Source organism: Pleurodeles waltl, chromosome 5 (assembly GCF_031143425.1).
Source record: "Pleurodeles waltl isolate 20211129_DDA chromosome 5, aPleWal1.hap1.20221129, whole genome shotgun sequence".
NCBI classification, from domain to species: Eukaryota; Metazoa; Chordata; class Amphibia; order Caudata; family Salamandridae; genus Pleurodeles; species Pleurodeles waltl.
The window spans coordinates 733,272,434-733,299,850 of NC_090444.1; the positions used below are offsets into that span (position 1 = coordinate 733,272,434).

At 41.5% G+C, this 27,417-nt stretch overlaps 1 protein-coding gene across 1 annotated transcript in view; it reads right to left on the bottom strand.

The window, feature by feature from the left end:
* Positions 1-27,417, bottom strand: part of FH (fumarate hydratase) — a 133,343-nt gene that overhangs the window by 89,187 nt on the left and 16,739 nt on the right. Inside the window, exons 2-3 of the mRNA XM_069234690.1 lie at positions 13,119-13,253; positions 11,876-11,986 (exon numbers count right to left, since the gene is read on the bottom strand). Of these exons, the coding sequence (XP_069090791.1) occupies positions 11,876-11,986; positions 13,119-13,253 (246 nt within the window). The remainder of the gene's footprint in view (positions 1-11,875; positions 11,987-13,118; positions 13,254-27,417) is intronic.

A 27,417-nucleotide genomic window follows, 5' to 3' on the forward strand; every position in this document is an offset into this window, starting at 1 on the left:
TGGCGCTCAGCTCAATTCAGACTTAGTAAGGAGATGGGAGCATGCAGGATTTAGTAAAAATCGGGGATTTTCACATTAATGACAACTGGGAAACTCGGTTGAACATTGAGATGGTTGTCAAAAATGATTTTCTTTTGGTGGGATCCTATAATACTATGCTTCACAGTCTAAGGGATTTGGATATCGATTTAATCATTAATACTCAGGCGTTAGTTGCCGAATTGGTTGACCCTCCTGGGATAAGGCGTGCGGGTGCGTGGAGAGGGCTACTTCTAGAGAGGGATAAGGTCAATCTCGGGGCAAAGGCGGCAAGAAAATGGCCCCGCCAGGAGGGCCTTGACCTTTCAAGAGAGTGCTGGGAGAGAATTAATCATTTAAATTTTACAGCACTTAGAGGTGCGAACTGGCATCAAATTATATTTTTTAGTATATGGCTATTATATCGAACCCCGCAAGCCTTATCCCGTGCGGTGCCCAGCTGTCCTGATCTGTATTTTCGCTGTAAGGAAGTAGGGGTGGCGGGTTGGATACATGTGATTGGGACATGTCGATGTATACAGGAATACTGGGATGGAATATATAAGATGCTAACAACTTGGCCTCAGGTTATTATAACTCCCAGTATTCAGTTGATGTGCTTGGGCTTCGACCCAGAGGCAAGGCTCCCATCTAGGTGGGAGAAACTCGTTTTTATCGCCACTGTGGTTGCCAGATCTCTCCTGTTACGAAACTGGCGATCTGAGTTATCTCCCACCCCTCAAGAATGGCTGAGAAAAATGATGCAAGTCAGAAATCAGGAAATGAGATATGCTAGCACAATAGGAAGTGGTAAAATGTTTTCCCTGATCTGAGGCAAATTCTTTTTGGGCAATCATGGGTAAATCTGCTCTAGGTTAAACCACCTATTGAATGAATTATATGTCAGGACCAGAGGCGAGGATTATGCATATCTTTCTTCACTCTTTATTAAACAGTCTCGAAGTCGAGGAAGATTGACAGGCTCGAGGATATTTATACTGCCAGCAACAGTGGATCCTCATTGGACAGTGGTTGCCATGGTCGCAGTCTCGTGGAACTCACTGCCGTTTTCTGTTTAACTTTGAACTTGCTGTTTAATAAAGAGTGAAGAAAGATATGCATAGTCCTCGCCTCCGTGTCCTTAATAGAATTGAATCTTTCCTTCATGATAGCTAGGAAATTTCGCATTTGCGTAGCTACCTAATCTCATTGTATCTGTCTAGAGCTTTTTTTTCTGGGAATTATTGGGGAAGTAATTTAGACAAAGTTTGGAATTGCAATGGTTTTTTTTCCTGCTATCTTGGTGGATCCTGATAAAAATTCAGTAAAAAGAAATAAAAAATAAAAAAAGATCTCTTGGTCTATAAGGTCTTAAACTCCAATGATACTTGCATAGTATTACTAATATGACTGGTCAAAAACAGGATCTCAAGGCACTTGTGTGTTAAAATGTTTCTCCTGGGAAAACATATACCTGAAATTTGTCAATCTTGGCCCAACACAAACACAGCTCTTGTTATCCACAATGCATGAAAACGAACTGCACAAAGCATGTTAAACAATGTGTACAGTAAATAATATAAATGAAGGAAATAAAAGCTGCACCTGTGTTCTGAGTGGACAATAAACCAGAATCACATGGGGCAACGGATGAGGCAATGGATAGTATTCGTCCCCTATCTGTGATATTTTGGCCTGGCATATAAAACAAATTAATGAATAATGTGCACCATCATATTTCTGCGTCTTGTCAGTGGTGATGCTAAACGTTCTGTGTCCCAACCCCTATCTGCTTAATATCTGCCATATAGCCAACAAGGCAGTCCCCACCCCACTTCCACTGCAGACTACCTCACAGCACATGCTTAGTTTTCTTTCTACTGGCTTCAGATGAGTTTTGACGTCATACTTGCTACTCCCTTCTGCACAGTGTTGATGAAATAAGTGTCTGGGTGTGTTTGTGTAGTGCAGGAGGTCGTCTGCTTTCCTTTTTAATGCATTGTATCCCTTTACAAAAACAGACATTTGAAAAGCAAATAAGGCCGGAATAATATGCTAGGGCATGCAGCTTTAGTACATCATAGCAGACCAGACATGAGGGAGCCAGAAGAAGCAGACAGAAAGAGCTATAGTTGTAGCTCAGGTGTTGGTGCAGTTCATTGCACACACTGGAGTAGAAGAGGTGAAAGGATACACTCAAACAGCCAGTCGCATTTGGTGAGAGATGAATAAACCACAGGGCTGAGCCAGGATGTTATTGACTACGCCACACCAAATGGCTGAAAGAGGTTGTTAGAAGAAAGCTAATTATTCAAAGGGGAGCTATGTATCCTTTTAGTCACAGGTCTGTAGGACAGCTGCGCCTTGAGAAGCAAGAACTAACAAGGATTTTGAGTTAGCGTAAACAGGGAAAAACTGGCTGTGGCATTAGGAATGTGCGTCAATGTTCCAGAGTGCTATCAAATCCCAGTGGTACACCAACATATGTGACCCCTCAAAAGAAAGTGGAATGGTGCAGCTGGGCCCACCAATTATCTGTAGTATGCCACCTCCATCTTCTTGTGGCTAATGGTGATTTCTAGTTAACTGAGCTTTGTCAAACAGCCCAGAGCTCAGTTGCAGAAATTATTCAATGCTGACACTGATTGATGGATCAGGACCACCTGAATCCCATGGGGGAAGTGCCCAAGGCAAATAAAGAAAACCTATACAAGACAAGATTCAAAGTCCAAACCATGAATGTTCATTTAAAAATTAAGAATCATTACAGAAAGCAAAATGACAGCTGGCTAATCAGTTAATTAATTCATAAACTATCCTAAGCACAGTGTCAAAGAGCAAACTGTCAGACACTGCTCAATTTAAAAGGCAAGCAAAAACTTGAAAGCAACCAAGAACAAAATCAGTTCAACAATAGACATAAAGTATACTGCCAAAGAATAGCTAAAGAGCTTAAGAACACATCCCAAACAAGGCACTTTTTAAAGTGTCTCATGAGCAGAGAATCAAGCACTCAAGATAACATAAGGTGGTAACACAGGCTATGCTAATACAAATTACATGATAAACCAATCACCATTGCAGAAATTATGTTACATAAAAACAGGCTACTCTAAAGACCACCCAAATTATGAATATTAAGCTATCCTGTTTACCCTACATACAAACGAAAATGACGTTGCATGAATGAACAATGAACGATTTAAACACGAATCGGAACGCAATTGAACTAGCATCAGCATCAACCTAGAATATTTCCAACATTGCATGCAGGCGTCCTTCAAAGCTTATTAGTTGAAACAGTAGAAAAAAACACCACCACAGAACAGATCACCTTTTTGGCTTTTTTACGAAAAAGGAAAAACACAGAAAGAGATAATAATGCACGCTGCATGCCTTTTAAAAGCCATGTTTCTTCTGTTGTCAGAGGAAACAGCCTAGAGGACCAGTAAATTAGTTTCTGTGGTCTACTTGTGCCAACTTAAACCCATATAAATGAACAGTAATGTTAATTAATAAAATATGCTCTTACATCAGACTCTAGCTGGCTTGGTAAAATCTGGGCATCTGACTTAGGTTTCACTTATCTATCATCTATTTCAACAGTTAGTTTCAATTGTAATTGCAGGATTAAGTGAACTCTCAAAATACATTCCAAATTACCACTGCAACTGACTGAAATACACCATTTACGCATTTAATTCGAGAGCTTAGTGTTTAGACCACATTTGTCCTGCAAAGCAGCAACCACCAATAAGGAAAATGTTACTTACCCAGTAGACATCTGTTCATGGCAGGTAGTGCTGTAGATTCACATGTTTTACATAAGTCTGCCATAAAGTGTTGAGCTCAGAGTGTTACAAGTTGTTTTTCTTCGAAGAATGTTTTTAAGTCACAAGATCGAGTGACTCCTCCTCTCGGTGATCCTGCGCATGGGCATCAAGTCCTTTGTTAGATTGTTTTCCCTCAGGCGGGTAAAGTAAATAATGTGTGTATATATATATATATATATATATATATATATATATATATATATATATATATATATATATATATATATATATATATATATATATATATAAATAAGTAAAAGAGAGATGTCCATGCAATGTATATACATATTTACAATATACTGTACTACAACGAGTACAGACTTCTGAGGAGGAGGCATGTGAATCTACAGCACTACATGCCACAAACAGATGTCAATTGGGTAAGTAACATTTTCCGTTTGATGGTATGTGTAGATGTAGATACACATATTTACATAGACTATAAAGCAGTCCCCTCCCAAATAAGCGGTGGCTAGCCTGTAGGAGTTGGGGTAGCTTGAACTATTGTCTTAAGTACTGCTTGTCCAACGCTTGCTTGTTGGTGAGTTAGGACATCTACCCAGTAATGTTTAGTAATTGTGTGTGTCGTAGTCCATGTAGCAGCTTTACATATATCTGCTATTGGTATGTTCCCTAAAAATGCCACTAAAGCTCCTTTTTCTAGTAGAATGTGCTTTAGGAGCAATTGGTAGCTGCCTTTTAGCTTTAAGATAGTAAGTATGAATACTCTCCATTTAGCTAACCCATTTTTTTGAAATAGGATTACCTTTGTGAGGTTCTGAAAAACCTACAAACAGTTGTTTTGATTTCCTAAAGTCTTTTGTTCTGACGATGTAATACATAAGAGCTCTTTTAACATCAAGGGTATGTAGAGCTCTTTCAGCGACTGAATCAGGTTGTGGAAAGAAGACTGGTAATTCCTCTCATTGATTAATAAGAAAAGGTGAAACTACCTTAGGTAGGAACTTTGGATTTATTCTAAGGACAATTTTTCTAGTCCTTATGAATTTGGAAGAAAGGTTCTTCTAGAGTGACCGCTTGAATTTCACTATCTCTTCTTAAAGAAGTTATGGCTTCTTAAAAAGCAATCTTCCATGAGAGGAACCGTAAAGTACAAGAATGCATGGGTTCAAATGGTGGACCCATAATTCTTGTGAGCACAATATTAAGATTCCATATAGGAGCTGGAGGACCTCTAGGTGGAATGACTCTTAAGGCCCTCCATGAATGTTTTGATAACAGGAATTCTAAATAAAGAAAGATGTTGTCTGTTTTGAAGGCAAGCAGCTATGGCTGCTGAAATGAAGCCTAAAGGAAGAGTATGCTAGATTTGGTTTTTGTAAGAGTAACAAATAGCATACCATGTCTTGCACTGAAGCGTTAAGCGGATTAATATTTTTGGATTGACAATGTAGAAAGCTTTTCCATTTAGCAGCATAACATTGTGTAGTTGTGTGTTTGCATACTTCTTTCAGAATATCCATACTTTCAGATGGAAGATGGAAGTAACCAACTTCTATGACCTCAGGAACCACATCACAGGATTGAGAGTGCTGGGATTCGATGTCTGATTTGGCCTTTCCTTTGAGTCAACAGATCTGGTCTGTTTGGAAGATAGTGATGTGGTACTACAGACAGATCCAACAGTGTTGTATACCAATGTTGACGTGCCCATGTGGGTGCTCTGAGAATCATAGTGAGTAAAGCCTGTTTGAGTTTGCGTATGAGAAATGGAATGGGAATGAGTGGGAGAGCCGGAAAAGCGTAAGCAAATACCCCTGACCAAGAGCATTGCCCTAGGACTGAGGGTGTGGGTATCTGGACGCGAAGCTTTGGCATTTTGAGTTTTCTTTTGTGGCAGAGAGATCTATGTCTGGAGTTCCCCATAGTTGAAAGTATTTTTTAAATACTTGTGGGTAAATATCCCATTTGTGGACTTGTTGCTACATCCTGCTTTACAGGTCCGCTAGTTGATTGGCCATTCCTGGGAGATACTCTGCCAGTAGTTGAATGTGATTGTGAATTGCCGACTTCCAAATTGTCTGAGCTAGAAGGGACAACTGAGATGAGTGTATCCCCCCTGTTCAAGCAGATAATACACTGTTGTCATACTGTCTGCACATATTAATACTATCTTGTGTGGGATTTGTGTCAGAAATGCTTTGAGTGCTAGGAAGATTCCTAGTAATTCCAGGTAATTTATATGATATGTCTGTTGGGTGGAATCCCACTTCTCTTGTATGGTGAGGTTGTTGAGGTGAGCTCCCCAACCTGTCTGTGTTGCATCTATTATAAGAGTGGTATGAGGCACAGGGTCCTGAAAGGGCCGCCCTTTGGAGAGGTTGGTGTGATTCCACTATTGCAGAGAGCGGTGAGTCTGGCGGTCCAACAACACTGGATCCTGAAGTTGACCTTGGGACTGAGACCACTGTTGGAAAAGACACTGCGGCAGTGGCCGCATGTGCAGTCTTGCGTTGTGGAACTATGGCTATACAGGGTGTCATCATTCCTAATAGTTTCATCACTAACTTCACTCTAGAAGAGTGACTGTGTTGCAACTGAGAGATTAGATTGTGAAATGAGTGAACTATTACTGGGTTTGGATATGCTAATCCTGACTGAGTGTTCAGAATTGCTCCCAGATACGGCTGTATTTGTGATGGTTCCAATTGTGAATCCCAAACTGTGTAGAAGCCCTACAGTGTCCCGAGTGTGTTGCTGGCAAGTGTGAATTGCACTGGCTTTTACTAGCTAGTCGTCTAGATATGGGAACACAAGTATGTGTTGTCTTCTTAGGAATGCTGCAACTACTGCTAGACATTTGGTGAACACCCTTGGTGCTGTTATCCCGACTGAAAGTACCTTGAATTGGTAGTGTTATCCTGCAATGACAAATCGTACGTATTTGTGATGTGCTGGATGTATGGAAATGTGGAAATAGGCATCCTTGAGGACTAATGCTGTCATGTAATCGCCTTGTTGAAGTAGGTAATTAAGTCTTGCAGAGTGACCATATGAAAGTGTTCTGAAAGAATGTATAGGTTGAGAGGCATGAGATCTAAAATTGGTCCTAATGAGCTGCCTTTCTTTAGTATGAGGGGGTATAGGGAGTATACTCCTGGTCCTTATTGGGATATAGATACTGGCTCCATGGCCCCTTTCAGCTGGAGGGAGTTGACTTCCTCTTTTAGTAGAGTGAGATGGTCTTGACAGTTTGTGTGAGGGGGAATGTTTGGCGAAGTGGAAATGAGTTCCAGACAATAGCCATGTAGGATAACTGACAGAACCCACTGGTCTGTAGTGATGTTGTGCCACTGTGGATAAAAGTTTACCAGTCTTCCTCCCACAGGAGATATGTGCGCAGTGGGGATGTCCAGAAACTCACTGCTTGGTTGAGGTAGAGGGACCTCTGGAAGCGGATGTTTTCCCTCTTACTCTATTATTGGATCCTCTATAAGGACCTCTAAACGATCCTCTTATTTAAAAATGTGAGGTCTGTTTTTGTTGTGAGGTTGTTGTCTCTGTAGCTGATGGTTTGAAGCCACCTCTAAATTGTGGCCTACAAAAATTGCCTCTAGTGGGTGTGGTGTATAGTGCACTCAAAGCTTTAGCTGTATCCGAATCTTTCTTGAGTTTTTCTTTTGTTGTGTCTTTGATTTGAACCGAAAGTGTCCGCTCCGACAGTGGTATCGATATTTTCAGCTAGATGCCAAATCAGCTTCAGCAGTGTGTTTAGTCAGTACCAAATGCACTTTGGTCTTAGATATTCTCTGTGCCGAACCCGAAAGGTGGTCATCCGGATTTATTTTTTGGCTCCGACCATGGCCCGAAGGCAGCGGAGGACCAATGACCAGTGCAGGAGTCTTTTAGACTGTCGTTGGGTGGTGTGGCTTGGCAGGTGTACTCACATACTGCGCCGGAGGTATGGACTGGCTGTCGACGTTGGAATCTTGATCGGAGTCCGATTCTCTGATGGATAAGGCTGTGCACTGTCCCACCTCATCCTGTTCGTGCTCCTCTCCGAAAATATCGGGTGTGTCTTCTGTGGACTTGGACGCCATGTCTCACTGATGCGCTCTTCGGTCCTGGAGTGTCTGCTTGGATTGAAATGATCTACAGGCATCGCAGATCTCTTCTCGAAGGTCGGGAGATAAGCAGAGAATGTACACCAGAGGGCGGTCGGTGTATGGGAATTTGGCGTGACACCAAGGGCAGAATCAAAACGGAGTTCGTTACATCAGCCTGACATTGAAGTAGGCCCGAAAGGGCAAAGCCCCCCATAAATCGACCCAGACGATCTAATTTAGATCGACAATAGAGTAGAAACGCAATCAAAACTATACTGACGTGAACAGAAACAGGTAAAATAGAGCTCAGAATTACTGAACCGAGATTCACTGGAGTGAGAGTAAATACATTCGGACCCGGTAGTGCAAAGAAAACAATCTAACAAAGGACTTGATGCCAATGCAATGCTCCGTATCACCGCGAGGAGGTTTCAATCCATCTTGTGACTCGAAAACATTCTTTGAAGAAAAATAACTTGTAACACTCTGAGCTCACACTAAATGGCGGACTTACGCAAAGCAGGTCTATCCACAGCTACACATGCCATTGAACATAATGTTTAAAAGCAGTGACTTATTCCTAGATGTTCCCATCCAGTGGCGCACTAAGGATAGCAGATGACCACATTACATACAGGTGCTGAACTGTTATACTTCAGGACTGTTTAACAATATGTGGTGACTATTTAACTTTCCCCCAAATGTATTCCACAACTGCAGTTAGATATAAGCATTCTGGACCATTTTGGGTGAAGGTGTACTCTCTTAAATAGTCTAGGAATAGAGTAGTAAACCCTTTTATGCTAAAGTACATTCTGGAGCGGTTTAGCACAGCAGCCATCGGGTGCTGTGGATGTCTCCAGGATGTCCTTGTATTAGGGGTAGGAACCTCTGATGCCCACAATGTCTCCCCTGCTATCAGATATTCTGCTAGTCACCAATTCCACAGATGGCAGAGTAAGCACAAGATTTCTGAAACAGACGCATTCTTTTAGACTAGACTCAATGCAGAAATACTAGAAGTGGTATTCAAAGCAATCACCAGTTCTTTAGAGTTGATTACCAATCATGTAGATGTCCAGAAAACAATGGCCCTGAAAAATAAAGGGGCTTACGGTTACCTCCTGCCAACCAAAGTGGGTGTCTCTGCAACAGTGGGCTCTGAGTGTTGTACACACTTGCCTAACACCTCCCTTAGTATTCATGAGCAGATAGCTCATGTTAAGAATAGTGGTAAGGAACTTCTGTTACCATGTCCAAAAACTGTAGCTCCATGGAAGCTTTCTCTCTGTTAGAAACCTAGTACATACAGGATCCCATTTAGACCTTTATCCTCCATCGGTGCTCCATAAGGTAAAAGAAGAAAGTGTCCGTATTATCACAAAGCTTTTGTAAATGCTCCATCTTTTCTGTGAAGGCCACTAGCGAGTGGAAACAAGCAATGGTTAGACCTTCTGAAGAAACCCTCAGCAAATCTAGCCTTACTTGCTAATCACAGACCAATATCACTCCTCACCTTACATGCAAAAATACTTGGAAAAGGCTGAAGTAGGGAAACCAAGTTATTCTTCTCCACGGTCCTTTTAGAAAACAAAGAATTAGTGTTTTTGGGGATAGGTTGTACAATAAGTCTTTAAGGCAAAAGAAGTACTGCAAAAGCTGGGTGGTTTTGGCTTAGGAATTTTAGTGTGCTAAGTTTGTGGAACCTCGCCAATCAGTGGTGAGTTATCCTATAAAGTAAGGGTCCCACAGCCTAAAGCATCTGCTGTCTTGTCTTGCTCTGTGAGGAAACCTGTGCATATGTGGGTATACATTTGAGTAATAATAAATGTGGGAGGAAGTAGGGGAGTGGATGGAACATGCAAAAATATTTATAACTAAAGCAAAAAAGTGTCCAGGGAAGAGTAAGAAGGGTCTAAGGGAGAGGTTTAGGGCGGGACCTACACCCAACCACAAAAGAGTAAGCCCCTTCCTATTCTCTAACTGCACTTCCATAATTACTACAGCCAAAAAGGACCCAAATCAGTAAATGTAGTCCAGCTCAGACGTGAAGTAAGTCCAGCACCACACATGCCAACTCACAGGTGCTGCAACACCCTCCCTAGAAAATAATAAGGTAGAGTCTTAAAGACCCAGAGGAAAGAAAATAAATTATTCAAACGTCAACATATATATTTTATATATATATATATATATATATATATATATATATATATATATATATATATATATATATATATATTTAATGATTTTAATGGTAAAAAATGATAAATAAATATTTATTTTAAACACAGTCTAACCACTTGCTTATTATGTTTTTCTCTATCCTCGTAATTTGTTTTAGGCATCTTATTATGTTGTGTTCTTGACTTTAAAATTCTTTGATACTGGTAGAACTTAACACTCATTTAACTGCCTGCTGCCTACCCCATTACGTCTAGAAATAGCGTTATTTTCGTAACTGTGCTGTGACCTAATCAGAGAGTCTTCTTTAGGTTGGTGAGGGCACCCATTTCCCAAATTAATAAACCACTTTTTGAATAAACTGGAATTCCTAAAGAAGGATTTTTCCGTTCACACCGGTTGAAAGTCTGCTTGCCGTCTGACTTGGTACAAGTTCTGCCCTGGCGGAATTCCAAAGATACCAAAGCAGCAGCTTCTGCATCCTTCCCAATGGACTATTGGAAGCACCGTTTTCTGTTCTGTTTAAGAAATGCTGGACCATTCGGGCCAGAGGGGCCACCACTCACTCCATAAAACTCAGCGCATGAAAAAGGAATAAAGGGTCCTTCCAATTGGACCAACTGGTCTATTGAACGTGAGAGATATTAAAAACCAAGCATCTGATTTGTAGCCTACTTGCATACAGATATGCAGGGGGCTCTACATGACCCAGCAAACATGACATATTTTACACAAATACATCAAACTGTGAGCACACTAAATAAGCAGTTAGGTTTTTGTTTTTTGTTTTTTTAACTTTCACTCATTCCATTCTGATTGTGGAGATATAATGATATTTGTTTTCTCCTTTTTTTTAAATAAAAGAATAGTACATAATAAATTATAATTAAGTATAAAATAAAAACGTGTGTACTGAATCGGTAGGTTCTGAATGGAGCTCTGCTATATCGCCTGCAGAAGTAAGGGATCTGTAACAAACCTCACGGAGTCCTAGCATCCCTAATGCACACCTGCTAGCTTTTCATTTCTCTGAAAAGGTTGGTTTTGTTTTGTGGGCTCAGAATATCTACTGGGTGTGACTTCAAAAATGCAGAGGTAACCCAACATCTGATATGTCTTCTAGCCATCACTATTAGGGCCAAGAAAGAGTGTTATTCTGCTGGAGGATCTCTTTTGTAGGTGTTCACTAGGGTGCTCAAAATCAAATAATGATCAGTTTATTTGTGCCAGAGCTGCAGCTGCTAATCCACCACAAAGGGAACAAAGTATTTCTTTGTTGTTTCTAAGCATAAGACCACTTTTTTGCAGAAGTGGAATGTCTCCACAGTTTCCCCTTCCATCAATCTTATGGAAAAGGTGAATCCCGGAGCTTGGTATGGGTCAGTATGCCAAGATTAGGTCAAGTGATGACAAGTCAGCGGATGAGCAGAAAAGATGCCTAATAAGAAGGCCATTTTACATTTACCATCTACCACTTATCAAGTTGGGCTCACGCTCTCCTTTTGTTGGCGTGCTATCAATTTTCATTTCTTTTCCGAGTGGAAAGGATACTCGATTAAGCGGACAGGGTGTTCTAAGCCTTCCAATTAGATAATTAATCCTATTTGCCTTCAGAATCTTATCACCTCCCAAAGTAAGCTCAATGTATGTCTGAATGAAGCGAATGCACAATACACAACTAGCAGTGTGGATGCTTAGTAAATTTAATGATTTGTGGAGCAACGTTCTCTGATTGTTTTTTGTGTGCATACTTAAAATTTGAATTTCTCCTACCTCTTCTGCAGCCTGGATTATTGCACTGGCAATTTTGGGGTCCAAACCATAATCTTGGTTTACTTCAGCAGCCGCTCTCTTCAAGATGCCAAAAGCTTTTATGACTGGAATCTGCAATGATAAACCGCTTGTATTCATAATTATGCATTCACTTTTGTGTATATTCCACACATTAAAAATAAACAGCACATAAAAGCCCTGCAGCAATTTAGAGACTAAGCAGCTTAAAAATCCGGTTGCCTTGTGGTGGGCAGCTGAGAAGACTCGTTTGTGCGGTGATGTAGAGAAAGAATAGCAAAAAACTAAATTTGCACCAGCATCCAGATAACAAGGGCTGCCCTAACTAAAATCACCATGTTCTGTTTTGGCGGGAGGTGGGGCGCAATGCACTTTAGTTCCTTTTTTCCAAGTCTCAAAAAGGCATTAAACAGTATCAAAATGAGCTCCAGATTCAGTAAGTTACTTTATGGAACTGAATGCTGTGGTATTTGAACTGACAACAACTGATAACGAACACTACAAACATGCTGGGCACTGTTTCTGCACACTAATCACTAAGATATTTTTCGAGAATACAGCGAAATAATGGAAGGAAATAAAGGAAGAAAGTCTTATTTGGCATAGGAGGAAGGGGTCAAAAAAAAGGCTTGCGCCATGTGTGAGGACTGGTGCTTTACGGCTGATGTGTAGGTAAAAACTACTATTTTTTTTTTTTTTACAACATGCACACAGCATGTGGAAGGAGGGTGATGCCACAGTCACACTGCAGCAAACGTGCTCAGTGTTCTTCAGCTCCCAATAGGCCTTTTCAACTGAGTTAAACAAACACAATAGCTCAAGCAGCAAAAAGTAACCAAGGCAACTGTAGGGAGCTGCCTTTGGCATCACCTTAAAAGGCCACAAGATGGTGCTACACTACAGTAAAAGGCTTATAATGGCATTGTTGCTAGTGAACAGGTAGCATTCAAATGATAAATTCTTATTTTCTTAGGGGCTTGGAAAACCCCTCTACCAGTGCTGAATTAACTTGTGCATTTATCAAACCTCCAAGTAACAAAGGCAAAATCAGGCGTTTATGGACTCTTGTAAGGTCCTATAACAAGAAGAAAGTAAACAGTGATCGCTAGCAGTACTGTTTAATGACAACATAGAGAAAAACGTAGCAAGGCTTCGAGGTCTGATAATGCAGACAAAGCGCTACACATGCTAATAGTTCACATAATACAGCGATAGAGTTACTTACTGGCATCCTTTCCGTCACCCCTCCAATTTTGAAGTTCATTGTAGATCTAACAGTCTGGGCTCCGTAATATTTGTCATTCGGCACTTTGAGTTCCCCAAAGGTATCATACTCTACTCTGAAGGGACCGGAACTTGCCTGCAGAAAATAACATTGTAGAGAAGAAAAAAAAAAAAATCAGTGTGAAACATTTTACAATACAGAAAGAGCTGAAGTATTCCTATATAATAAACAAGCACTGGCAAACTTACACAAAAACCCACCCTAGTACATCCATTTTCACAAAGTCTAACAGACACACGTAGACTAAAATTCGTACATGAGGTACAGAAATGGGCAACAGAGGAGAGCGCTGGAACCAGGGCCTGGGCCCCAGGTGCGCTCTGGGCCCTGTGTGCCAGGTGAGCACTTGGTACTGTCAGTTCATCAGCATATGGTAGTGTGTGCTTCATCGATTACAGGGTAATACAAAAGCACATGGTGATGTACAATAGGGAGAACATATAGAGGTGCCCTTTATAAAAGGTTCTTCACATAACATGTGACACTTCAATCATTCCAGGAAATGTTGGCAAGCAGCATTTTGCATCCTTGAATTTAAAGTCCATACTTGTAAAGATAAAAACAAAAGTTAAATTAACCAGGTAGGTGCTAAAGACTGAACTGTTCCGTCCTTAACCACGGTGGTTGTGTGCTGAAAATGCAATGTTCTGTCCTCTGCACATGACCACTAATCAGATTTCCTTTTTTTTTTTTTGCCTCAGGAGCTGGGGACCCACCCAAGGCTTTTTTTTTCCATTGTAATGATGATCAATCGCATGGCGTGCTGATGTTACTACATTGAAAGTGACAGTGAAATGAGCTGATCGACTCATTTAACTTTCACTGCTTCGGGGCTCATGGGGCTATCAGACCACCCCAAGCACCTAAGCACACAGGAGAGGTATCGTTTGAAAGGGGAGAATCTCGGTTTCTAATGGTACCTTTTCCCACATGGATCCCTGCTTGCGAATCACCCAAGGAGGGTGATCCACAAGCAGGGGTCCGCCCCACTAGATACCAGGGATTTATTTTTGGAGCAGGGAGGAGCCCTTAGGCAAGGGCCACTCCCCATAATGGGAAAAACATTTTGGCAGTTTTCTTACCCTCCCCGGGGCAGATTGACCTTATTTTTAAAGGGGGGAGGGGGTACCACTGGACACCAGGAATTGTTTTAAAACATGTCGGGGAGCAGCCCCCTGGGTAAGGGTCGTTTTTATATGGGGCATTATTATGTCCATTTTCTCTCCCAAGGGGACAAATTGCCCATATTTTTAGGTCGATCTGCACCCATGGGGGCAGAAAACCACTAGACACCAGGGATTACTTTTTTATTTGTAGGGGTTGTAACAGTGGTGGCTGCCCAGCATGGGCATGGCTGTGCCTTGTCCCCCCCCTCAAAATAGAACATGCCAACAGTCATTCTACCCCCTAGGGAGCAGAAAAGGGAGCCATTCCTCCCCTTCCCCCCAAAATATAGGAATCCAGTCTTTCTGCCCCCCCTCTCAAGAAGCCTACTAGACACCAGGGATTACATTTCTTTTTTATATGTATCCGTGGGCGCTGCCCAGCATGGGCATGGCCATGCCATACCACCACACCCCCTCCCAAAAGAAAAATGGAAACAGTCTTTCTGTCCCCTCCCACCTCACAGGAGGGCAGATGGGGGCAAATATCCTTATCTGGTCCTCCCCTCACCCCCCTGGGGTGGGGCAGAATGCCCAATAGTGATTACTTTTTTTGGTAGGAGTGAGAGCCGCCCAACTTGGGCTTGGCATGGCCATGCCCCAACCCCCTTAAAAATGGGGAAACACTCTTTCTGCTCCCCTGAAGACTAAAGCATATAATCCCAATGGCAAGCAAGAGGATACTTGATTCTTTCGGGTGTTGTTTTAACAAATGGGCCAGGAGAGTTTGGCAAACTCCAAGTATTAACTCACTTGCAAAGGTGAAGAGCTGCACATTTTGGGCTTGGGAAGGCGGCCACCTGGAAACACCTGCTAGACCCAGACAGTTCTGAAAATCAGACATATGGGGGAGTCCAGGGTGGTGTGCTCTGCATTCATCCCACACCATTTTGTCACCACAATGCCCTGCAAACCTCAAATGCTGACTAAAAACACACATTTCCTCACACTTCCGGAATCCACAGGAATCTACAAAATTCCTGCCACCCGGCATTGCCCCACTTCTGCAGACAAAAACGTTGCACTGCATGTGTGATTGGGCCTAGCGCCAGCAACAGGAACGTATCCAAACAATGTCATTACAAGTCTCCACACAAGGGCTCCCATTGGCCCGTGCTTGGTAAGTTCCTATCACTGGCACTAGGCCCAGCCACACAAGTGAGGTACCATTTTTGTTAGAAGACTTTATTAGGAGAATGCTGGGTGGAAAGATGTTTGTGGTGCTGTGCAGATACTAGAAATGTCCATCACAAAAATGTGAGGACATTTTTAGTCAAAGTTTGAGGTCTGCACGAGATTCTGGGTATCACAACCTGGTGAGAGCCATGCAAGCCACCCCATCCTGGATTCCCCCAAGTGTCTAGTTTAAAAAAATTTACAGGTTTGCTAGGTTTTCCTAGATGCCAGCTGAGCTACAACCAAATTCCACAGCTACTCGCTTTGCAAAAAGCAGGTCAGTTTTCAGTGGAAAATTTGCGTTTTGGGTCATTTCCCATCATGGGCACTAGGTCTACCCACAAAAGTGAGGCACCATTTTAATTGGGAGACTTAGGGGAACACAGAATAGTAGAACACATGTTATTACCAGTCGTATTTCTCTGCATTTACACCTTCCAAATACAAGACAGTGTGTAATAAAGAAGCCATTTTGAGAAATACCCTCCAATTCACATGCTAGTACAGGTGCCCATAAATTCTGAAATGTGCAAATAAACCCTGCTTCTAAACTCCATATCTTGTCTCCATTTCAGAAATGCTTAGGTTATCTTGATACCTACTTTTCACAATTTATATTTTACCATATGAATTTCTCTATATCCAGTACACAATGAAAAACCATTGCAAGGTGCAGCTCAGTTATTGTCTCTGGGTACCTTGAGTTCTTGGAAAACTCACAAATCCTACACATCCCCACAACTAAAAGGGTCTAGCAGATGTAATGGTACATAGCTTTAGTGAATCGGCCATCATGATGAGAAGTTACAAATAAAAACGTTGCCACAAATGCCCGTTTTGTCCTACTAATTTTCAATAATTTTTTATTTCAACTCTTGGGTTCTTTAGGAAAACCTTGAAAGATCTACACAAATGACTCCGTGCTGAATTCAGAATATTGGCTAGTTTTCAGAAATGTATAGATGTTTGCTATTACCTGAGGGAGCAACCATCCACAGGGCCAACACAAAATAAAAAAAAATAAAAAAAGGCCTGGGCACCAAAACACACTATGGCCAGTTTTGCATTTGTAAAGCCACGCTGCCTAGGTGTTTTGCAGGATATGGGACAATGCATGCATTTATGTTTGTTACAGGCAGAGGTTGTGGTAATATTATGGAAATCAACAGTGAAAAAATTGCCTATTTGGCCATAGAACAGACCATTAACAAGCTAACAAACTGGCCCACACACTGACCTGCCCATTGGACATTGCCCGATTGCTCTATAGGCCAGTCTGCTCCTGACTGGTGGTCATGTGCACAAATACTGCTGGGTTGATTTTGTACTATATAAAAAGCAAACATATATTAGTTGCCCCTTTTTTTCCATGTGGTCTGACCCCCGGAAGGGGTCTATTGTTTTTGCCTATGGAAATGTTTGCTGTCCCACAGGGGGACATGATTAAAAAAAAAATGCTAGGGGGGGGTCGACCATCCTGAAACACGGGTCAGCACTCTATGGGCCACAACCAACAATGAAGTTTGCATAAGCCATGACAAAACAAGCTCTTGGTACGGCGATCATTGCCAGCCTTTTGGCTTTGCAAATGTTTGCTTATGAATCTGATTTATTACTGGGGGACACTTTTTGTCATGTCTGAGCTCAAAGTTTGGCCCTGTGTGACTTAAATATGTTTTTGTTTAGTTTTCTATAGCCTTTTTGGGCTCAAGAGGGCTGCTGTCTTTCAGAGGTCACGGATGAATATGTGGCCATAGATCAGAGGTTGACTAAGCTGCATATAAGGGAAGGATCAATTGTGCCTAAATATACATTATTGTTCTGCAATGTGGCCCTCATGGTTGCTCAGAGAAATATAGCTCAGCTGTGGGGAAGTTGGAATTCTCCAACCATGTCACTTTGGAAGGTGGGAGCGGACTGGTGCATGCCACCCGAGCAAACAAAGCACAAAGCCAGGAGTTGTCCCCGAAATTCTGATAAAATATTGGGTCACTGGACAGACTTCAGGTCTTTGAACTGAATGCTGAGGGCAGTTGTGAAGTCTGCTATGCCTGAATGTCCTGTATAACTGTTTGCCGCAGGTGTGTCAATTTGTTTCACTGTTCTTACGTTAACCTCATAAAAACGCAATTAAAAGATTTTAAAAAAACATATATGTAAGTCATATAAATTAATGTTTACACACTGTATAAATGAATCGTCGTCATACGACTGAGATGGAACTGTAGGATTGTACAACTAGAATTGAAATAGTTAACATTGTATACCCTTAAGCAATTCAAGCGATAGCCTTTTACACGAAGGTTAATAGTCTTCTTTAAACACAACTTAAGTAAAAATTAGTTCACTTTGAATGTCAACAAATCAAGACAAATTTGCTATGGATAACCTCCGAGTGTAATCTTCGATAGCTCAAGCATAATTTGTTACCGTGTAGGTCCCGACAACGACAACTGAACCTTTTCAAGTACTAATTATACATAAAGTCAAATTTCAGTTTACAACTCCACATACAAGACAACTACTGCATCCATACCATGCGTCTCTGTTTTATTCATGTTTGTAAGTTTGAGATGTTCATGTCAGATTCCTGAATATTCTTTGAGAAAGATAGCAAGTCTTTAAAGTCAAAGATCCAGGGTTTTCCTTTGTAGACAATCCTGAAACGAGCCAGTTCTACAAGAGAGAAAGGAATGTTTATACTGCAAAGTTTCAGTTGAATCGCCAAGAAACTTTTCCGGGTTAGCACAGTGACCTTCGAAAGGTGCTGTGATATGCTGATCTTCTTGCTCTCCCATGAATCAAATTTATGTCTGCACATATGATGTAGTATAAGTTCTACATGTTGGTACCTTAACGGCTTAGACAATGGGCCTTGGGAGCAAGCTATGCAGAGATTTATGTTGCAAGTGCAGGTACTCAGTAAGCCCTGTCGATTTCAGAATTTGCTACCTCTTGGTATAGGAATCCATTTCTGTAAAAATGTGATGCAGGAGCCTACTTGATCTTCCACTTCCTCTGGATTGCCAAAGATACAAATGTTTCCTCTTCTGTTTCATCTCTTAATTTCACTATCTGGTTTCGCTCAGCTCTGTACTTTGTCAAGTCTTTCTTCATCATAATTAAGTATTCTTCTAAAGTGCTTATTCTAAATTCTGCATGTGCTATCCTCTCTGACATTTCGAAATGACTTGTTGATCAGCATACAAGGGGAATCAGCGTGATCCTTCAAGCTTTCCAAATTTAGGCATGCACAGTTCCTCTCACTGTTTGTGCTCTGCAGCGGTACAGACACCAACAGGGGGAGTTCGGATGCGGAGCCGCGTGCCTATGCAGCCATCTTTTTCTCTGCCATGGCAGACCCCCATAAAATTGTGGTGTCAAAAAGTACATCATCCAGAATATAAGAGAATTTTGCTGGTCCCAGCAGATCCGTGTTCCTGTGAAATATTGGAAACAACTTGTACAGTAATAGAGGCTGTAACTTAAGATCCTCAGCCTGTGATAAGGCTAAACCTACCAGTGTACCGTTTGCCAATTGCCTTTATTTTACTTGTCTGACGCGGCCACGTGTTGAGGCATTACACTACAGACTATGAGTGCTGTACTGTTCTCCTGTTTAGAAGTATCCAGCCTTCGAGGAAACAGAGAGCATTTACACACATGTCGAATCCTGGAGGGGAGGCAGCCTGTCATTTAAGGGCCATTCAAACACGATGCACCCACTGCCTCGGAATGCAGTAGCAGCGGCGGGATGTACCATTGCATCTGCTGCAACAGAGATAGTGATACCACTGAATGACTGACCTCCTTCATCACAAATTGGCAGAGGAGAAGTTAAACTATAAGATTTAAAAGCCAACACAAAGATCCTAAAACCAAGGGGCGGATCCCTCTACTAGGCAAGTTAAGTAGACGCTGTGCAAAGTTACTCCTGGACCGCAATGAAGAATGTGAAAGAAGTTCATCATTATATCCAAATTCAGAAACAACTTTTATCTTATTCTAGGTGAACACAAACAGCTCGGTTTTCGTTCCTGCCTCTCTCACACAGTAAAATCAAAGTAATTCACCATTAACACACTTTATTTACATCACTTCACATCAACAGTACCGCCCAATGTGCCATCTTTTTTCTTCACTCTTTTCATTCAGTCAAGAAGCTTCTCGGTAACTGCAAACATCTGTCCATGCTTTTGTCACCTCTCGCCTTTACAGCAAGAATGCCATTTTGTCTTGCCTTCCTCAGTCCTTGCTCCCCCCAGTCAAGGCTGTTCCCCATGATACAGCTGTTTTGTGTTACGTAAGGAAAAATGTGACCACATCTCTCCAGATTTGTAAAACGTAAGCTGGCTTCCAACGGACATCATAATTAACTGCCCTGTTGACCTCTACATAATTTATAACAAGCATTTGCAATGCAATGGGTCTCGCGTTCGCTTGTGTTAGAGCTGATAGCGTTGTAAACTTCTAACCGGACTTTTCACTCGTCATGAAACCTATCGGCAAAAGTGCAATAACCGGAAAAAGTGCAATTAAGTGTGTAACGGGTCGATATTATGTAAAGCTCTTGACTTCTGCCAAGCGAGATCGCGCTGGGAAAATAGAGAAAAAGTAGTCCATGAACCGGACGGAAAACAGCGAGCCTTGCATGTTTTCTGTACTTGGTCGATGTGCTCGAGGAGGGCTATCCACGAAAAGGCATGACGTATGCGTGCCTTCCACTAATGAAATCAAGCAGATTCTAACAGGCAAGCCCACGAGCCAATGAAAGACACTGATGTGACGTGGACGGGGCTCAAAGCCCTTTTAATTCCTAAAGCGTCTCGCTCAGCGAAACGCACTCGTAAGCGCATGCGAAGCAGGCTTGACCCTAAAAAGGTGCACACAGTAAACGTCACAAATGTCAACTAATAGCAGGAATCACAAAAGTCAATAAAATGTGCCTCCAACTTTTGCACAAGGCTTGTGCAAACATTGAGGGACGTGTCCAGCACAGGAGTGTACAAATACTCCAGCAACCAAGGGATCTAGTTTAAAGTTTGTTATCTGAAATACAATGCTGTCTACCTAGAAACCTCACGTTACCCAATCAAACTGACCATCACTCATGGAAAATGTGATTTCAGTAGGAAAGACGCTCTACATCTGGAAATTTTAAAATAACTCTTTTATTGCATCAACCCTTCACCTGTGCTGCAACCAGCACCTGGAACTCTTTCCCTCCAGTATCAGGAACCTGATCGAGCCTCTTGCCCTTCAAGAAAATGCTGAAAAAGCATCTCTTTAGCATCTAAACTAATCTGTAAAAGTAAAACAACTATCATATTATTTCCATTTTTGCTGCATAGTATAGTTTCTGAATTGTTCCAAAATGTCTCTAAATTATATGTATATTGTAAATTCATTGTTCATTTTCTATTGTGTCTTGTTCTCAATGTAGGTATATGTCAAAGTTTTTTAAATGCTCAAATGTAGGTTTCTATACTGCGTCTATGGACCTTAGCTATATAGATCTAGAAATTAGAAGAAAACCGAAAGGAGAACGTGGTGTAAACGATATGCTAATCTGCACGTACGATCCACTATTTAATCTAGCATTGAATGAGGTTTTAACCCTGGAAAATATTAACATTCGTAAGTAAGACATTGAACACAAAAGAGGACATGGCTAACGGTTGCAAGGTCCTTCAGAGCAAAGTAACTGCCACTGTGCTGGTACATAAACAACACGAAAGGGACTTCAATGATACTAATCACAAATTCTCACAGCCTTAATTTTCCTCGAGAACAATAATCCGATCACAGTAATTTTTATGCCAAAATTTTAGACCTGAAGTGGAATTACATATATTTTATAATATAATAAGGTGGAATGCAATTTTACACAGAAATATGCACAAACTTACTGTAGCAAAAATTTCATTTTTGCCACTGTAGTTTTTGCAAATGTAGTTTTTAGGTTGAAGCCTACAAGGTGGTGCAGCTGTTTGGTTAGCTAAAGACACCTTGGGGTCATTCTAAAAGTTTACCTGGGAATTAATTCTGCTCATTGCTTACCATTGGCATTGTGGTTTATAACTCACAGTTCCTTGCTATTTGCTAGCTTTATTTGTTTTAGGCTGCCGAATATATACCTGTCCCTCCTGTGGAGCATAGCCTATTTACTCTATTCTTCCCGGAGTGCTTGCTTTCAGTAATCAGGTCTTTGAATGCATAGCACATGTGATGAGAACAAAATATAAAGACAGAGTTCAGACTCTGCCTTCTGGGGGAGCTTGGTGTTTACTTTTCTTGCACGGACTTCAAAGTTGGAGGCTTTATCTGACAATCCCTTTGATTCGGTGTAGGGTTTTATCACCTTTTTCATTTGCTCTCCTTGCCCCTGTCACAGTGTCTGGGTTTTGCTAGCACCGTGACACCTTTGGGGACTGTGTTCTTTACACATTTATTTTACTTATTTACTAAAAGCATTTTTATAGCACACAACAAATTTTAAATGTCTGTAAATGAACTGTGCAAGTATTTCATAATATGTCAGAATTAGGTAAGCACATATAAAGCACATTTTTTGTAATTCTGAAGTGTGCTGAAAACAAATATTTTAATACAATCAAAACAAATCAATAGACTAGGTGATGCCATTTCCACACATTATCATTTGTGTGCTGTATAGTTTTATTCCTAGACTGTATATCTGTACAAATTTAATGGTCATTTCAATTGAAAATGTTTTGTCTGTAATAGCAGTGCCCTACCACACCATGCATACTCCACTCACTCTATGCCCCGCCACTCCACACCGTTCTGCTCCACTACACACTACTCTAGGACACGCTTCAATACTCCACAAGACACTCTGCTCCACAACACTCTACACCAAGTCACTTCACTCTAAGCCACTCTACTCCTCTATGACACTCTATGCCACCACACTCGGACACTCCAAGCTACGCTACGCTACTCCACTTTACTCCTCTCTAAGAGACTTTATTCCACTATATACTATGCCACTCTACTCTACGCCCTTCCACTCTACGTCACTCCACTCACACTCTACTCTAGGGCACTCTACTCCGCTCTATGCCTCTATGACACTTCACTCTACCCTACTGTACACTACACCACTCTGCAACACTTTACTGTACTGTACACCACTATACTACATGTAACTATGACACTCCACTATACCCCATGACACTCTATGACCCTCCACTCTACTCCATGACACTCTATGACCCTCCACTCTATGACACTCCAATCTATGACTTTATTCCACTCAACACCCCTCCACGACTCTACACCATGCCACTCTATGACACTCTACTCCGCTTTACTTACTACACACAACTCTACTGCACTCCTATCCACATCACAACACTCTACTCCGCTTTGACACCACTGCACTCTTCGCTCCCCACTCTACAACACAATACTCCACTGTGCTGCTCTACATTACTCTATGCCACCCATGTCTACGACACCCTGTCACTCCACTCTACTCTACTCTATGCCCCTCCACTCTACAGATCACACCACTCTACTCCACGCTACTTACCAACCCTCAACGGCACTCCACGCCACTCTCCTCTATACCACTAACTTTTAGCCATGCTGGAGTACAACATGACTAAAACACATTGGCAAAGCCAATAGCTCTTGCATATGTGAGACCTATTGGCTTTGCCAAAGCTTGTTACTTTTGTCAGTCAGTAGAATTTGAAGTGCTACACTGCACTACAACACCACGAATATATGTAATCTACCCTGCAAATGACATTGAGAGGTTTAGAAGGTTATGCTGCTAGACCTGGGACTGGATATGAAGTGACAAAGGAATTGAGTAGATTAGGTGTAATCTGATAGTGTTGTTGCATGTGGATAGCGTTTATTAAAGGAATTCTGCATAATTCTAACGTTCAATCACAGCATTTGGCTACCCATAATGGAAATAACTAATGTAAAGCTTTGTGGCAATATGGATTTTATAATGGATTATATATGGAATAAAGTACTCACAACCATCAATAATCTGGATGTATAAATCCATGAGGAATTGTTGTGCAACCATAAACTAGAATAGTTCTGCCTGCTAAGTGCCTTTATATATTCATGGAACTCAGGAGTGACACAGTACTTTCATACTGTACATGAGGGGAATGCTTTACTCCAGTCCAGTAGAGTATTATTTTTTATAATGTGGTGAAATATGTGTCGTTAAGGCACATTTATGATGTGCAACCCTCAGGTGTTATGTCTTAAGACCTAAATGTCTAGTTTCTTGCCAAGGTTTTTTCTGTTACACTGCTATTTCCAGGTTCAGCCTCGAATGAAACCATCACAAGGTGTTACACATACATAAAACTTGCAACCCAGTAAAAGAACAGCCTGCGGGCATAAAAACATTGAACTTTTTAAGTTGCACTGCACTGCGTGTTTTGAAAGGCCACAACAATAAACCAGTACTGCTGGGCTAAAATTATGTTCAGAATAATAATCAGACACTTCAAATCGTGGTTCCTTAATTATTACAAGCTGTCAGTGAGTTTATTTTCTTATAAAAAACGAGCTCAGATAACCAAACGAGTCAACAGAAATCAAGTAGGTAAGATTAGTTCACATAATAATAATTCTTCTAGAAGTTAAAATGAACTAAAAACAAATTACAATTAGAGAAGAAACAACCATTGGTAAAGTCAAAAGGTTTTGCTATAATATGCTAATGCATGTAAAAATGAACACAGGCAATTTGTGCCGCGTCTCTCTCAATCAGATTATTTTTGTGCCTCCTGTTGTCAGTCCCCTATTTTTTATTCCCCAGCTTACTGTGCTAGTGACACCAGCACTCCAAGCATACGAAAAAAAATAACACACACACACACACAAAAGCAGCTACACAAACTTGGGAAATAAAAAAACAGGACAACTACATAGGAGAAACAGAGACACGGAGACATGGCATTAATAGTCTTTTCACATTTGTGAATAGTGTCTGCATGCATTAGCACATTAAAGCAAGACCTGTTGGCTTTGTCAATGCTTGCCGTCAAGTGTTTAAGGTCTCTAGATTTTACCATGTCTGTTTCTGGTTTAACATCAGGAAAGGTTTCTGTGGTAACGATTTCCAAAGGACTGAAGCAGTGGTCTGACCTATCCAATACGAGATTTGTGTATAAGGTTTAGTTATTAAAATTAGGTTGAGAGAATACTACGGTTAGGAAGGTGTAATCTTACAGTAGGTGTTCCTAATGAAGGATAGAGGAAAGATATGGTTGTTTGCAACTTTTTACCACTGAAGATGGACTCTTCCACGAAACTCTTATCATAAGAAGTCAGCTGATTAGTGTTAAAGAAAAAATAAATCAAGAAAACCATTTAACTAACTTTTGCTGTGGGTAGGGTTTATGATGTTCAACCTTAGCTGTTTAGGTGTCATGTTTGTAGCCTCCACAGTGAAGCATTAGAATGACGAGGAGTTTATTAAGAATTAATTTTTATTTAAGGGAGACATCGTGGATAAATGGAACCTTTACCAGTTTTTCTCTGTTCTATCGAGGTGAAGATGTTTTATCCTTGTTTTAAGTTAGCTGTATGGAGGATGAGAAGAGCCAGGTTTTCTGAAACACAATTGTGTTAGCACAGGTCTTGGATGAAGGCAAATACGCATTAGAGACCGCTTATCTATAGCTTTGCAGGGCACTTCCAATGTGATTTGCAGGTGATGTGTCACTGGTGTGAGAGGGGTGTTCCTTCCAAGGTTGCTTTGGCAGATTGATCTTTGACAATATTTAAGACATTTAGAACTGGTGATGGTGGTAGCGGATGTGTTATGATATCTGTGATCAGGACGAATTTGTCTGTGTGGGAGAACATTAGAGATGACGTGCACCAAGGAATACAACAATGCATTTAAGTTGTGCATGTTGGGCTCTCCGTGAACAGGTGTGTCAAGGGAGGTGTAAAGGGGTAGAGTCAGCAGAGCAGCCCCTGTAAGGAGAGCGTTTGGGCGCGGGTTGGGACGAAGAAAGGTCCCTGTATGGCTCATAAAAGCATGCACTTGTGCCTCAAGATTACCTCGGCAAGCTGCAGTATTTTTGCCCCCTACCTTAGCACACACAACCGTCATTTGCGTCTAATGATGCCTTTTGCAACTCAATGCAAGACCAAGAGCAGGGCTCTAAGGTAGAAGGGGCATATGTAACACGCTTTCCTCTTCCTCGCCAGCCACCACCGGGCTGGAGGAAACGAATATGCATGGCAGGAATATCGGTTTTAGTCAGCAGGGAAAGTGATTTTATCAATCAGCTCCTAGGGAGCAGGCAACTTAACTTTTTGCCTGCACCCTACAACTGTGACCTTCGCCCATCATGTATGGCATGGATGCTGCATGTGCATGTTTGCATGTGGAAGACATGTGGAGTGTGGGTGGTGCCTGTGATCATAGCAACACTAGCGTCCATGCTGTATCTGACAAATTACACGGCTTCCTGAAGATGGAGAATTGTTAAGAGCTTAGATAGCAAATGTGATTATCAGGACTCTTCTCACACATCCCAGAAGGCACTACAATAGGTCAGGAAGAAAGTGTTCAGAAGAGGAGACAGTGGATCCCTTTGATTAAGGCTCACCCTGCCTATTCCTGGCTCACTGTTCTCTGGAAGGACTACCCCACAGGTTAACAGGTTGTGGAGTGGGACAGCCTACTTATTTTGTGTGCCCTTCTTATAGATGTTCCTTGCCTGGGGGCTTCCTGCTTCACATCACTACCATGCTCACACTTTGGGCAAAGGCCACTGCTGAACCAGCCTGTTTTGAAATAGCAAGAAATGCAGAACAAGTCACAGAAATGAATTACTTTACTATGCAAAGTCTGTCGTGTAGCTATTTTAGCCATAGTTTAAACATGTGGTTTTAGCTAACTAGGCCTGCCACTGTGCACTTTAATCCTATTACATTTTATAAGGCATGGCTTTATTTTTCTATCAATAGCGTCATTTGCGGTGCTGTTTTATTTTCTCTCTATCTTATTATCCTTTCGCCTAGGAAAGCATTGCGTTCATAGTAGGATATGTAGTTCACTTTGTGCTTTCTCTAAGGCTACAGTCAGATAGAGCTGCCAACAAACATGGTATGCTGTGTCTCCAGCATCCACAGAAATACACTCATACATTGGGACCATTTCTTAGAATGTCAGCTGTTTTGTTATGAAAACAACCCTTTGTCCCAGATACGTTAGAGTGAAATTCCAGCCAGATGACCACGACTGTATGCTGATCGCTGCAAGCTTTGCTACAGCTACTTGCTTAGACATTCGAGCCCTGAACCAGATGGGGACGGTGTCTCTTTAGCCCTCAGGCCTCTTCTTCAGATAGGAGGGATTATGTTCTCCCGGGGGAAATCCGAAGGGCAGATTAGGCTTAGAATGCTGTGCTCATACTTAGCGTAGGTGAGGGGCTATAGATCCACTCTCCTGTTTAGACAGCATGGTAGGACTGTTTTTATGTTTTACACTTTTAGTCACATGCCTGCTCCTATTGCTTTTTATTATCCTCTTTATTGCCATGCACCTGCTTTTACCTAAGATACAGATATTTTAATAAATGCTTATTTAAATATATTCTGCCTCCGTTGTCTTGGCCTGAGTGAGATCTTGGTAACGGAGAGAAAGGGATGCGATCTGATGTACCACAATTCCCTGGGGAGTCTATCTTTCCATGAGCTCGGTTTCCACAATCATCTCGGTCAGAGATGGGGCACTGCTAGTTAGCCAGAAACTCCGGATTAGGCAGACAGGTGTCACCTGGTGTGGAGTTGTACTCAGTACCCACAACCCAGGTGATCCTCCTACCCAAATCCAGTAGCCTTATTAATGAGAACCTACACAATGTATCTGCAACTTA